The 12,974-nt window shown below is 40.9% G+C and overlaps 1 protein-coding gene across 1 annotated transcript in view; it reads left to right on the forward strand.

Annotated features, from left to right (window-relative positions):
• Positions 1 to 11,776, forward strand: part of ASH1L (ASH1 like histone lysine methyltransferase) — a 159,081-nt gene extending 147,305 nt beyond the window's left edge. Inside the window, 7 exon segments of the mRNA XM_038383327.2 lie at positions 4,350 to 4,488; positions 4,817 to 4,989; positions 5,369 to 5,535; positions 6,806 to 6,846; positions 7,624 to 7,860; positions 7,862 to 7,923; positions 9,522 to 11,776. Of these exon segments, the coding sequence (XP_038239255.1) occupies positions 4,350 to 4,488; positions 4,817 to 4,989; positions 5,369 to 5,535; positions 6,806 to 6,846; positions 7,624 to 7,860; positions 7,862 to 7,923; positions 9,522 to 9,613 (911 nt within the window). The 3' untranslated portion in view covers positions 9,614 to 11,776.
• Positions 11,777 to 12,974: the final 1,198 nt, after the last annotated feature.

Here is a 12,974-nt window from a genome sequence, read left to right on the forward strand (position 1 = left end):
AACGAGTTTTTTGTCTTTTTTTACACCCAGAGTCTTATTAACGTACTGAGGTCAATCTTGAACCACCCATTCAATATAGAGCTGTCAGAATAACAGGGCGGCACAGATTTTCCAACATACAGAGCTAGGAAACTCTGCAATTGGAGTTGTACTCTGTAGAATGAACAGGAACTTCCATACCATAAATTCACCAATGGCCTGAGATTTGCACAGCTCTAGGGACACCCCAGAGAGCAAGAACAGCGGCACAGATGCTGCCCCCTGGCACTCTCACAGCTGCAAACTGCCTTTCAGGGCTGAGGGGGAGTTATTTCTGTTTCACCTATGAGTAATTTTGGGGTAAATTTCCAATTGAAAATATGCCTAGAACTTAGTCATCTGAGCCCTGGCTTTGCAGACAAGCTCTCCCTGTGTCTAGAGGTCAATGAGGAAATGCATTTGAGCCACAGCTCTCCCCGCCACCGATCTGGCCATGTTTCTACTTCAGGATGCTCTAAGAGGTGAGAGTCATGTACAGTAGATGCTGGAGTTGTTCTGCTCTCCCTGTGGGTGGCAGAGAGGACTAAAGTTGCTTCTCTGTTTTTAAAAACTGAAACTTTATTAATTTAATATGTCAAAGCTTTTAAATATTCTCATTTGCTTCCCACTGTTCAGCTGGGGGGTCAGCAGCCTCTCTCAGCATGGAAGGTTTGCCTCTCAGGCCTTTTAATAGGAAAAGGAGGTGTTCCCTGAAGAAAAGCCCTTAACTCCGTGTGCCAAAGGGTTTAAAGAGAGGCCTATGGCAGCAGGGCACATGTCAGGGCTACCCAGGAAAAGAGAGTTTCCATTTTTATGTCTATCATTTCTTGACATATTGCAGTGTGTATATATAATAGAGAGAGAGAGAGAAAGAGTTACTACGGTGACGGGCAGCAGTGTAAATCCCTGAAATAGATCTGGGAGGAGGAGTCTCAGAGCCCCTTTTTAATATACAAATCTGACAAATTATCGATTTAACTTTTTTTTAAAATTTTAATCCTAAAATTGACTGAAAAGGCCCAGGGATCATGAAATCTTTCAGATCTTCATGGAACTTGACTTCTCAGACTACAGCCCTAGTTGCCTGGCATCTCTTGTGTGAAGATTTGGAAGTAACCAAGGCACAGGCTGAACCTACTCTGAACTGAAGTCAGAGAAATTAGCTGAAAAAGCTATTTTTTCCCTTCCCAGATGATATCAGTCTGTGAGGAGAATACAAATGGATAGACAAACACCAGTTTCTGTCTGCATGTAAAAAGGGTTCAGCTTTGCAGGGCCACACACAGAACCACTAACTGTCTTGGGCTGAAGAACTTGCTTTCCTGGGGCTTTCACAGCTTTTCATTCATTGTGAATGGATTCAAATACAGTTGGAAATATCTTTTAAAATATTGCACATTAAATCCTGTGGCATTTTGAATGACACTGTGCATTTCTCTAGCATTCTCGCTGGCTCTGAGTTCTGACCACACTCACTTGCCTACTGTTTCTTCCTTTCATTGGTAAAGGACAAGCAGAAGTTCATGGAACTGTCCCATGGTTATACTGAGCAAAGAGTCACAGTTCTCAAGAATGCTCCCTTTGCTTGGCCCTCCTTAATCCATTTCCCCAGAGCTGCATGTATCTCTCAGGAGCTTTACTCCTGTTAGAGTTCTGTGTGAGAGTAGTCAGAGGCTTAATGTTTTTTGATCAATGATCTACTTTTCCATCAATGACCTGTTCTCTAGGTAGTCAGAGAACATTACACTTACGATTACAAATTTGAATAACATTTTACTAGTCAAATCCTCTTTTGCGGTCAGTTCTACCCCCTATGTTAATTTATTTTTATTTTCTCAAATGTTGTAGACAACGGGGAGGAACTCTTTATTAGACCTTGTCCTAACAGATAAAGAAGAACTGATAACTGAGCTAATAATTAATAGTAGCTTAGGTGCACATGACCATGACTTTTGCATTTATAATGTGCAAGCAGAATAAAGCGCACAAGTAATATATACTTGGTACTTCAATGGGGCGAATTTCACAAAGCTGAAAACAATTATGAGCTCAATCAGCTGGGAGGAAGAATTTAATCAGAAAAATTAGACTGATAATTGGGAATCATGCAAGAACTCTTTACTAGATCCCCAATAAACCACAATTGAGGAAGAAGGCTGTGCTGGTTATAAAAAAAAACAATCGGTTTAGAAGGGAATGAAGGCAGCTGTTTTTTTTATAGATAGATATAGATATAAAATTGGAAAAAAGGGGAAGTTGATAGTAATGAAAATAAATCAGAAGTTCAGAATTGTAGAAAATTGATAAGGGAAGCAGAGAGACACAGGGAGAAATCTATGGCCAGCAGAGTTAAGGACAATAAGGAGAAGGGATTTTTTTAATATATAGGAACAAAAAGAATACTGACAATGGTATTGATCCATTACTAGATAGAAATGATAGAATCATCATTAATAATACAGAAGTGTGCAATAAATATTTCTGTTCTGTATTTGGAGAAAAAACATGATATAGTCTCATCATGTGGTGATAGCACATTATCAAACAGAAGCTACTGCAGTTAAACATTTTAAAATCAACAGTTCCAGATAACTTGCATCCAAGTATTTTAACAGAGCTGGTTGAGGAGTTCACTGGACCATTAATGTTGATTTTTCAACAAGCCATGGAGCATCAGGAAAGTTCCAGAAGACTGGATAAAAAGCTAATGTTGTATTAGTTTTTAAAAAGGATGAATGGGATGACCCAGGTAATTATAGGCCTGTCAGCCGGACATCAATCCCTGGCAAGACAACGAAGCACCTGATACAGGGCTCAATTAAAAAAGAATTTAAAGAGAATAATGTAATTAATGTAAATCAACATGAGTATATGGAAAATAGATTGTGTCAAACTAACTTGATATCTTCTTTTGATAAGTTTACACGTTTAGTTGATAGAGGTAATAGCATTAATATAATATACTTAGACTTCTATAAGCTGTTTGAATTGGTACCACATAACGTTTTGATTAAAAAACTAGAATATTAAATTAACATGGTACACATTAAGTGGATTAAAAACTTTCTAACCAATAAGTCTCAAAATGTCATTTTAAACAGGGAATCTTCATCAGTCGAGTGTGTTTCTTGATTTGGTATTGGTTCTTGTCCCTATGCTTTTATCAATGACTTGGTAGAAAATATAAAATCCTCACTATAAAGTTTGCAGATAACATAAAAATTGGGGGAGTTGTAAATAATAAAGAGGACAGGCTGCTGATTCAGAGCACCATGTATCTCTTGGTAAACTGGGTGCAAGACAAAATATGTGTTTTAATATGGCTAAATGTATACATCTAGGAACAAAAAACGTAGGCCATACTTACAGGAAGGGGGACTCAATCCTTGGAAGCAGTGACTGAAAAAGATTTGGGGGGTCACGACGGATAATCAGCTGAACATGATCTCCCAGTACATCGCTGTGACTAAAAGGGCTAATACGATTCTTGGATGAATAAATCGGGGAATCTCAAATAGGACTAGAAAGGTTATTTTATGTCTGTATTTGGCACTTGTGTGACCATTGCTGAAGTACTATGTCCATTCCTGGTGCCCACAATTCAAGAAGAATGTTAATAAATTAGGGTTCAGAGAAGAGCCATGAGAATGATTAAAGGATTAGAAAACATGCCTTATAGTGAGAGATTCCAGCAGCTCAATCTATTTATCTTAACAAAAAGATAATTAAGGGGACTAGAGTAAAGTCTATAAGTATCTACATGGGAAAATATTTAATTATAGGCTCTTCAGTCTAGCAGAAAAAGGCATGACATGATCCAGTGGCTGGAAGTTGAAACTAGACAAATTCAGACTGGGTGTAAGGAGCAACTGTTTGACAGTGAGGGTAATTAACCATTAGAAGCATTTACCCAGGGTCATGGCGGATTCTTTATCACTCACAATTTTGAAATCAAGAGTGGATGTTTTTCTAAAAAGATATGTTCTAGGAATTACTTTGGAGAAGGTCTATACTTGTGTTATACAGGAGGTCAAACCACTGATCACAGTGGTCCCTTCTGGCCTTGGAATCAATGTCGTCATATTTGGCTGGGGACATAAAATTCAAGTTATGTTTCATTCTCTGCTAGTAGAATGTGTCATGAAGAAGACCAAGGCAATCTGACCCTTTTTCACTGGTTCTGCATTAGTTGTATTTTACTCTTTCAGAATTAAATATGGGGCAGCTGTGTCATGTTGTTGTTTTAACTAAACCAGTCTCTTCTCTGTTTTTGGGCCACTGTGTCAAATGAGACGGTCTTTACAGGATGTGTCTCTTCTGCCTATTGCCAGGTGACTGCGTATATCTGATGAGAGACAGCCGAAGAACTCCAGATGGGCACCCTGTCCGGCAGTCCTACCGGCTGCTATCCCACATTAACAGGGAGAAACTTGATATCTTCCGCATAGAAAAACTTTGGAAAAATGAAAAGTATGTTCAGGGCACCTTCTGCGCTCAAGACATTTTGGGTATCTGCCGAAAACAGAATAACTTGTAATAGTCTTCTTTAAAGAGTGTAAAGAAAAAGTTATTTTTATGACACAAGATCTAGAGATCAGACTGGAATTATTATTGGTATTTGCTGAAGGGGTAAACAACAAAACACAAGGCTCATTGGTGTGACCTTGTCTGTGGTCAAAACCAATGCTAAAAGGGCAATATAGATAATTCAAAAAGAGTGGTGAGTATAGGTCATAAAGTGAAGTCAAAACCACAGCTCAAGGGAAATAGTCTCTCTGTCTCTCACACCTTTTAACAGAGAGGAGCGGTTTGCATTTGGTCATCATTATTTCCGTCCACATGAAACCCACCACTCCCCTTCCCGAAGGTTTTATCACAATGAGCTGTTCCGGGTGCCACTGTATGAGATTATCCCCTTAGAGGCTGTGGTGGGGACTTGCTGTGTGCTGGACCTCTACACCTACTGTAAAGGTAAGCAGGCTTTACTCGGTGAGAAAATAAACACATTGGGATTTATCTTTCTGCACCTACAATAGAGAATGCTCCCTTCCTTCTCTTTACCCTTCACATCAGCTCTCCTCAGCCCCACCTCCTTGCATTTTCCTTCTCTACTCATTAGTTTTTTCATGTATTGTAAATGTAGATAGCTGTGTAGTGGGATTAGAGCAAGGAAGTTTCTTTCTTAAAATGAATTGGAGATTCCCCTGTTTGTTATGAATCTGAATTGAGTAGAACAAGTGTAGCTGGGACCTCAGTGTAAGTGCGCACAATACCTCTCTGTACCATAGTGTATGCTCTTTGTTTTTGTCCTGGAATGCTATATGCACTTTGGTTTTTGCTGTAACTGCAGGGAGGCCAAAAGGAGTGAAGGAGCAGGATGTGTATATCTGTGATTACCGCCTTGATAAATCAGCCCACCTCTTCTATAAAATCCACCGGAATCGTTATCCTGTCTGCACCAAGCCGTATGCCTTTGACCACTTCCCCAAGAAACTCACACCCAAGAGAGACTTCTCAGTAAGTGTCTCTTCTCATGACCTTTCAGCTTCTTAATATAAGACAGAACACAGTCTTGGAAAACTGTTGCCTCCCTGCTTCTGAATGAAGCCTGGTAAACCAAGGAGAACTGACATGTAAACATTACACTCAGACTGGATAGAAAGTTGATCAGAAAAGAATCTGAAAAGAAATTGATTGCAGGAAGACCATTGCCAATTCTCAGGCAAATGCACTTAGAAAAAATGGAGATGTAGAAGGCTGAACATCCTGGTTTCCAACAGAAATCCCAGTAGTGCTTTCACCAAAGACATTCCTGGCTAGAGAAAACTTGAACCTTGACTCAAGCAACAATTCAGCAGTTGCAGAACATTTTCATATTTCAGTGAACTTCACAGTTAGCCTGTCTGTGCTGGCTTTGTACCGCAGGCATAAATATTAATAGTAACATTATTAACATTATTTATTTAGAGACTTGCTCCCTGTCCCAAGTCGCTTACAGCGTAAGCGCATGCCACATTCTGTGTCTAACTATCCCAAGCCTGTTGCTCTGCTAAAAGTTATTTTGATTAGCCAACCCTAAACAACGGTTCTCAATAGAACAGGCATAATTTCAAATTTTTCTCAGCTCCATCAAATTGCATATCATTGACCTTCAGTACTGAAAATTACATGTCTCTTATCAAGAAGAGAACTCCAGATAGGCTGCCAGACCGTGGAGTGCGGTGCCCCTCCCTATCTCATGCATTGATACCTTCACGTTTCCCTGTCTCTCTCACTCACCGCCCCACTCCCTGGAAGTACTAGCTGCTCCCTGTACACACCCCTACCCCTAGCAGTGTCAGCAGCTTAGTCCCCAAGCTCAGAAGCACCAGACTTGGCAGAGCTTTCATAGCTGAGCTTGTTTCTCCTCCTCAGGAACAGCGAACTCTTGTATATGATCTAGAGATTCTATCCATATTCCTACAGAGGGAAAATGAGGCTCTCTGAATAGGAGTGTTTTATAGCAGAATATCCCACTGGTTTTGAAACTTACCCAGGCGACCTAGAGGGCTAAAGTGTTGAGAGATGAGTAATGGGGGCTAGTGCTAAGAGGTGATTAGCTCTCTGCCTGCACCCTGTATTTATCATGATGGGTCACAATTCCTTTTCCTCAGCCACTAAAGTCCAATGCATGAGGCAGGCCAGCTCTTCCTTCTAAATGGGATTTAATTTGTGATATTTTTATACTGTCCAATGCTTAGTTCTTAGTGCTTTGTTTGTTTAACTGTGACCTTTATTATTGTTGTAGCCTCATTATGTACCAGACAACTACAAGAGAAATGGAGGCAGGTGAGTCCTACGTACTGAGTTGTTCTTTAGTGAAAGAAATGGGATAGTTGTTTTTATTTGTAAAGCACCCATGCCCTATCAATAACCTTGAGATACTGTAAAAACAGTAAAGCAAAGTAATTAAAAACAACCTGCTCAAAATTCAAACAGATACAAGTGTGGGGAAATGCTAATAAATATGGAGCCAGCAGCAATCCTCCTGAAGCACATTTGCAGAAAGAGATGGGGGTTAGGTGCTCTTGAAAGTGGGCAGAAACTGTTTGAGACATGTCATGGGAGACTATAGGGCCCACTCACTACAAAGGCAGAATAGCTACTAGAGATCCCTAAACAGAGGGTGATGCAGATTGACATCAGGATGAGGCTGAGAGATCCCACAGTCTTATGCCATTTGGGGGGTTAAAACACTAGTTAAGACTGCTGAAGATTAGAGAGCAAGTTCTCAGTGGATCGTGAACTTAGGCACTTGGAAAAAAAAAATTTCAGGGTAGAAGGAGAATATGTTTTATTTTTTAAATATGCAGAAGTAACCCAGGAAATGTGCAATAGCATTTGCAGTTTTGCAAGATAAGCTAATGCTATGGGCATTGCCTTACGTGCTTTATAATTCCCTCTCAGGCTGCAGATTTCCCTTCCAAGGATACTACTGTATGATTGGCTCCAAACAATAGAAAATTCATAAGCCACTCCACAGCGGGGTTGCTGAATCATTGACAATTGACCATCTTGTCAGGTGTGTCCAAAACTGTGATCTTTACACCTCTCTCTCCCTTCTAGATCATCCTGGAAGACAGACCGCTCAAAGCCACAGATCAAAGACCTGAACCAAGAAGAAGATCCTCTTCCACTCATTGAGGATGTGCTAGCAAGCCAAGAACAAGCTTCAAATGAGATGCGTAGCCTGGAAGAGCCAGAGAGAGAGGCAGTCTCTAGTGAAGGCTGTGAGAGTGATAAAAAGGTGGAGGAAAGTAACTCTGTCACAAGGCAACTGTGCACTCCAGAGGAAAGGCGGCATATTCAGAGAGAGACTTAATCAAATCCTACTCAACCTCTTAGAGAAAATCCCAGGGAAAAATGGTGAGCAAGCACCCCTTCCATCAGTACACTACAATACAGTGATTTCCTCTCTGGGTTTGTTTTTGGAGTCATGTATGGCATATTAGTAAACCAAATGCTTTTAACTGAACTCACTGCTACTGGACATGATTTTGTGTCCAGTGTTCTCTTCACAAATGTTTCCCGTTAGCCAGGATGGGCAGGAAGATGTCCCTAGCCTCTGTTTACCAGAAGCTGGGAATGAGCAACAGGGGTTGGATCACTTGATTACCTGCTCTGTTCATTCCCTCTGGGGCACCTGGCACTGGCCACAGTCGGAAGACAGGATACTGGGCTAGATGGACCCTTGGTCTGACCCAGTAGGGCCATTCTTATGAATAGGGCCCTACCAAATTCACAGCCATGAAAAACACATTACAGACCGTGAAATCTTATCTTTCCCCATGAAATCTGCTTTTATGTGCTTTTACTCTATGCTATACAGATTTCATGGGGAAACCAGTGAAATTTTCTCAAATTGGGGGTCCTGACCCAAAAGGGAGTTGCAGGGGGATCGCAAGGTTATTTTAGGGAGAGTCGTGGTATTGCCACCCTTACTACTTGCATTGCCTTCAGAGCTGGGTGGCCAGAGAGTGGCAGCTGTGGCCGGGTGGCCAGCTCTGAAGGTGGCGCCCTGCTAGCAGCAGTGCAGAAGTAAGGATGGCAATACCATAGCATGCCACCTTTAACTTCTGCACTGCTGCCTTCAGAGCTGGGTGGCTGGAGAGCGGCAGCTGCTGACTGAGGGCCTAGCTCTGCAGGCAGCAGCGCAGAAGTAAAGGTGACAGTACCGTACCTGCCATCTTTACTTCTGCGCTGCTGCTGCTGGTGGCAACTCTGCCTTCAGAGCCGGACTGCCGGCCAACTGCTGCCTCTTTCCACCTGCCCAGCTCTGAAGGCAGCGCCGTCGCCAGCAGTAGCGCAGAAGTAAGGGTAGCAGTACCACAACCCCCGGTACAATAATCTTGTGACCCCCCCCACAACTCCTTTTTGGGTCAGGACTCCTACAATTACAACACCATGAAATTTCAGATTTAAATAGCTGAAATCATTAAATTTATTATTTTTAAAATCCTATGACAGTGAAATTGATCAAAATGAACCATGAATTTGGTAGGGCCCTACTTATGAAGCATTTGCAATTCCCACTAAATATCTGAGTGAAATTTCCTATTAATAATGAAACAGGCATTTATATAGGACTTTTTCACAGCCCGCTGTCATTACTAATTATTCACTCCCTCCCTCCAGTGAGATAGGTAGTTTAATTATTATTGTCTCTGGTTTACAGATGAAAGATTGAGAGAAAGGCACAAGAGATTGAGGGCTTTATCCAAAGCCCATTGAAGTGAATTAAAAGATTCTTATTGACTTCAGTAGGCTTTGGATCAGTTCTTTAGAGACGTGCCCTATGCCTTGGAGAGAGTTTATGTAATACCAGAATTAAAGCCTAGGAGTTTCTGTGCTCAGACTAGTAGACCACACTTCTCTGTCATGTTACATGGATTAATATTAGAGCATCAGGTACAATGAATTGTACTGTATCAACTCCTTACTAAGAGCCCTGTGGTCTGTTGCAGCTATTGATGTCACTTACCTGCTGGAGGAAGGATCAGGAAGAAAATTGAGGAGGCGTACTCTCACCATCCTGGAGAGCAGCTTCAGAAAGTGATGTTCCAGCAACAGACTGTGATCTGGAGTTCACTACCAGGTCTGCTAGAGACTGACGGGGAAGCCCCCTCCGTTCTGTACACCAACCAAGAAGAGGAGGGTAGAAGAAAACTGACATAAATACAGTTAGCACTTAGAAGTCTGAGCAAGCAGGTGGCCCTGTCTTGCTCTGCAGTGCTCTTATGATGTGTGTTGTTGGGCGTGCCTTGTATTGATGTTAGGTACTGAGAAAACCTTGTGATTATTTGTCCAAGATGGTCAGATTAATTTATTTTTGCTTAATGTCCCCACTTGAAGGGAAAAAGGGGAGGTAAATAGAAGGATGAGGACTGATTTACTCTGATGAGAATATTCCCCATACAGACCAGTTGTCCTATGATTGTACAAGGTATCGTTGGCACTGCCAGTGGTGTGTACCAACGTATGAAGTCCGTAGGGAGGGTGAAGGCCCAGTGGATTTAAAATAAAGGCTGCCCTGAAGGAGCGGCTTCTGATTTGCACAAGTTCAGAGAGGAAAGAAATGTACCAGGATGTATAAAAGGTTCACCGTGAAACGGCCAGTGCCCAGATGCTTCTTTGATATGTAGAGAGGAAAATCCCCCAGTCAGCTCAGAGTGAAACGAGAGTTGGTTGTTTGAAGCACTTGTTGTTCCACATCCTGAAATGGGGGTGTGTAATTTTTCACATTTTTTCTGCAGATAAATTTTATAAAGCGAGTCGAATCCTGACGACGCCATTGCTGTTGGTTTTTTTTGATAAGCTGTGGTTCTTGTGTGTCCAATGTGTTGTGCAAATTAAATCTGTTAAAAGAAAAAAACGAAACCTTCACTACATGAACCGTCAAGCAGTATTCAGAGCGAGTATTTGTTGTGAACTGTAGAATATATCAAATAATAACACTATTCTTGTGTTCTAACTGTACAGCTTAAAACGTCTGTCTCTTAAAGAGACAGTGTATTTTACCACTCCCTCTCTCTGCCGTTATGAAAGTATTGCTGCCAAAGACTACAGCCAAGGCGCTAACTTTTCACTGCATGAAATTGTGATTGCCATAGTTTGCCATAAACTAGTGCTGTACTGGGATCCCCTGTATTTCAACATGTAATCTTCTCCAATAGCCAGTGCCAGGAAGCTGTCATCTGTCTCTGGGTCAGGCCCTGCTAGTGGCAAAGGGAGGGGGCAGTAGGCATACACTGCCCCTTTAAAATAGCTTTGCTTTTTTGTCTTTCAGGCGTACATATGCATATACAGTCCTGTTTTAGATGTTCTTATAAGAAAAAACAGTTTTTAATGTGCCAAGTTGTATATATCTGCTGCGTGGATGTAAAGCAATACGGTAGTTACATGTTCCTTTTTAATGGACCAAGCTTGTCCTAATGTACATTCTTGTTATTATTATAATTATTATTTTACTCTTAGTGGAACATGACTCATTCCATTAACTTTTATGTGTTGATTTAAAAAGAAAAAAAGAAAGGAAAAACCCTTTGAGGAAAAAAATATTTTATTAAAAAAGAAATAAGAAAATAGTTTGGAATATTTTCTTACTGTAGAGAAGCACTGTACAGTACCAGGAACCCTGAGTATAAAATACTCGTGCGTGTAGTAGGAATATCGCATGTCCAAAATTTTGGGTTGTCTCATTTAGTTAATAACAGAAATCATTGTCTCAAACGGTGTTAAACACTAAAAACTTTTTAAAAAATAAAGTGCGTACAGAAGCAAGACACTAGCTCTGTCATTTTATCTTTCTTTTGTTGAAAGACTAAACAAAATGTTTTTTAGACAATCAAATGTTAGGTAAGTGCAAAGAATTGTTTTTCTTACTGGTGTAGAAATTAATGACTTTTTTTATTTTTTGGTTATTTTATAATAATGAGAAGACCAGTGTGTCACCAGGATCGCTGTTTTAAGACCAGGAAGCACTACATTATTGCAAATAGATATGAACTCTTAGTCTGCATGGGTGTAGGCTGTGTGATTGCTGAAAATAAATGCTGCTAATATATTTCCTTTTTACAAAAGCATATCTAAATAGATCATTGTTTTGATGTTAATCTTTGTAAATTATGTATTACCAATTTTAACATTGGATGTAATTGCATAAAAGCCTGCATCTCAATCCTGAGAGAGTCTAGTATTAAATGGAAAAACTTTTCCTATTGATGACTTGTGGGTTTTTTTTCTTTCACACATCCTTGATTTCACCTTTTTGCCTCTTTGTCCCAACAGCTCCTGTGATGTGTTCAAAGTCTCTTACAGCCTTTTTTTTAAATTGTATGGCTGCCCCATCTCCTTTGAATATCACATTGCCTGATCACTATTGGCAAACCAAGCCGATATAGTTGTGGTGCTGCTGTTTTTCCTGCTGCTGTACAGCCTATAGTAGAAAGGATGCTGACAGCATGTGTGCAGGCACTGAATACACCTTAATATGAATCGCAGTGGAGGTGCAAAGAGCCTAAATCGAGCTGCAGCACAAGGCATCCAATATTAGGAAGCAGAGGGATGTATAACCTTGATTGCACATGTTGGCAGGTTGGTATATGAGTCATTAAACCTATAAATATGATGCCCATATCCAAATCCCCATATCCAAAATCAAGGGGAAATTGTATGCCCTCAGATCACTGTCCCAATTCCTGCTAAATTCTCTGTATCAACGCCAGTAACCAACAAACTAATCTCAAAGTGGCACCATATCCTGCATATTCACTGTCACTAATATTAGATCAGAGGGAGTGCCAGATAAATACACTGACATTGTAACAGCTAACCATGTCCCATATGAAAGGAAATAGCCAAAAAAACAAAGAGGTGATTTAAGAAAGAATAAGAGACAGTTGGAGTCCCTTGAAGCATTCAGCCTGGCCAAGTACTACCACCCCCTTTTGACTCTCCTCAGGAGAGTCCGGTTGCATTGTCAGACACGTTGTGAGTGGAATGCACGTAGGAGACAACACCAAAAACCCTTAGAAATCACATTATTTGGGTCATTTCTAATAACCTGACCCCTGCCTCTGGCTTCCCCAAGACTGTACTAGGTCCCCTGTCACATCTTTCCTTAGAGGTTCACCTGGGAGTCAGTCCACTCAGCTCCTCCCTCTGAGGTTGGGACCCTGACCTTCCAAGAAGGCTGTTCGGAATCCTTTGAGGTACTTTGCCTGTACTCTGCTGCAGATGGAGGAGGTGATATGAGACTCCTGTCACTATCCTGCTCTGAGAAAAGGAGTACTTGTGGCACCTTAGAGACTTAACAAATTTATTAGAGCATAAGCTTTCGTGAGCTACAGCTCACTTCATTGGATGCATTTACTCACGAAAGCTTATGCTCTAATAAATTTGTTAGTCTCTAAGGTGCC

Source organism: Dermochelys coriacea, chromosome 24 (assembly GCF_009764565.3).
Source record: "Dermochelys coriacea isolate rDerCor1 chromosome 24, rDerCor1.pri.v4, whole genome shotgun sequence".
NCBI classification, from domain to species: Eukaryota; Metazoa; Chordata; order Testudines; family Dermochelyidae; genus Dermochelys; species Dermochelys coriacea.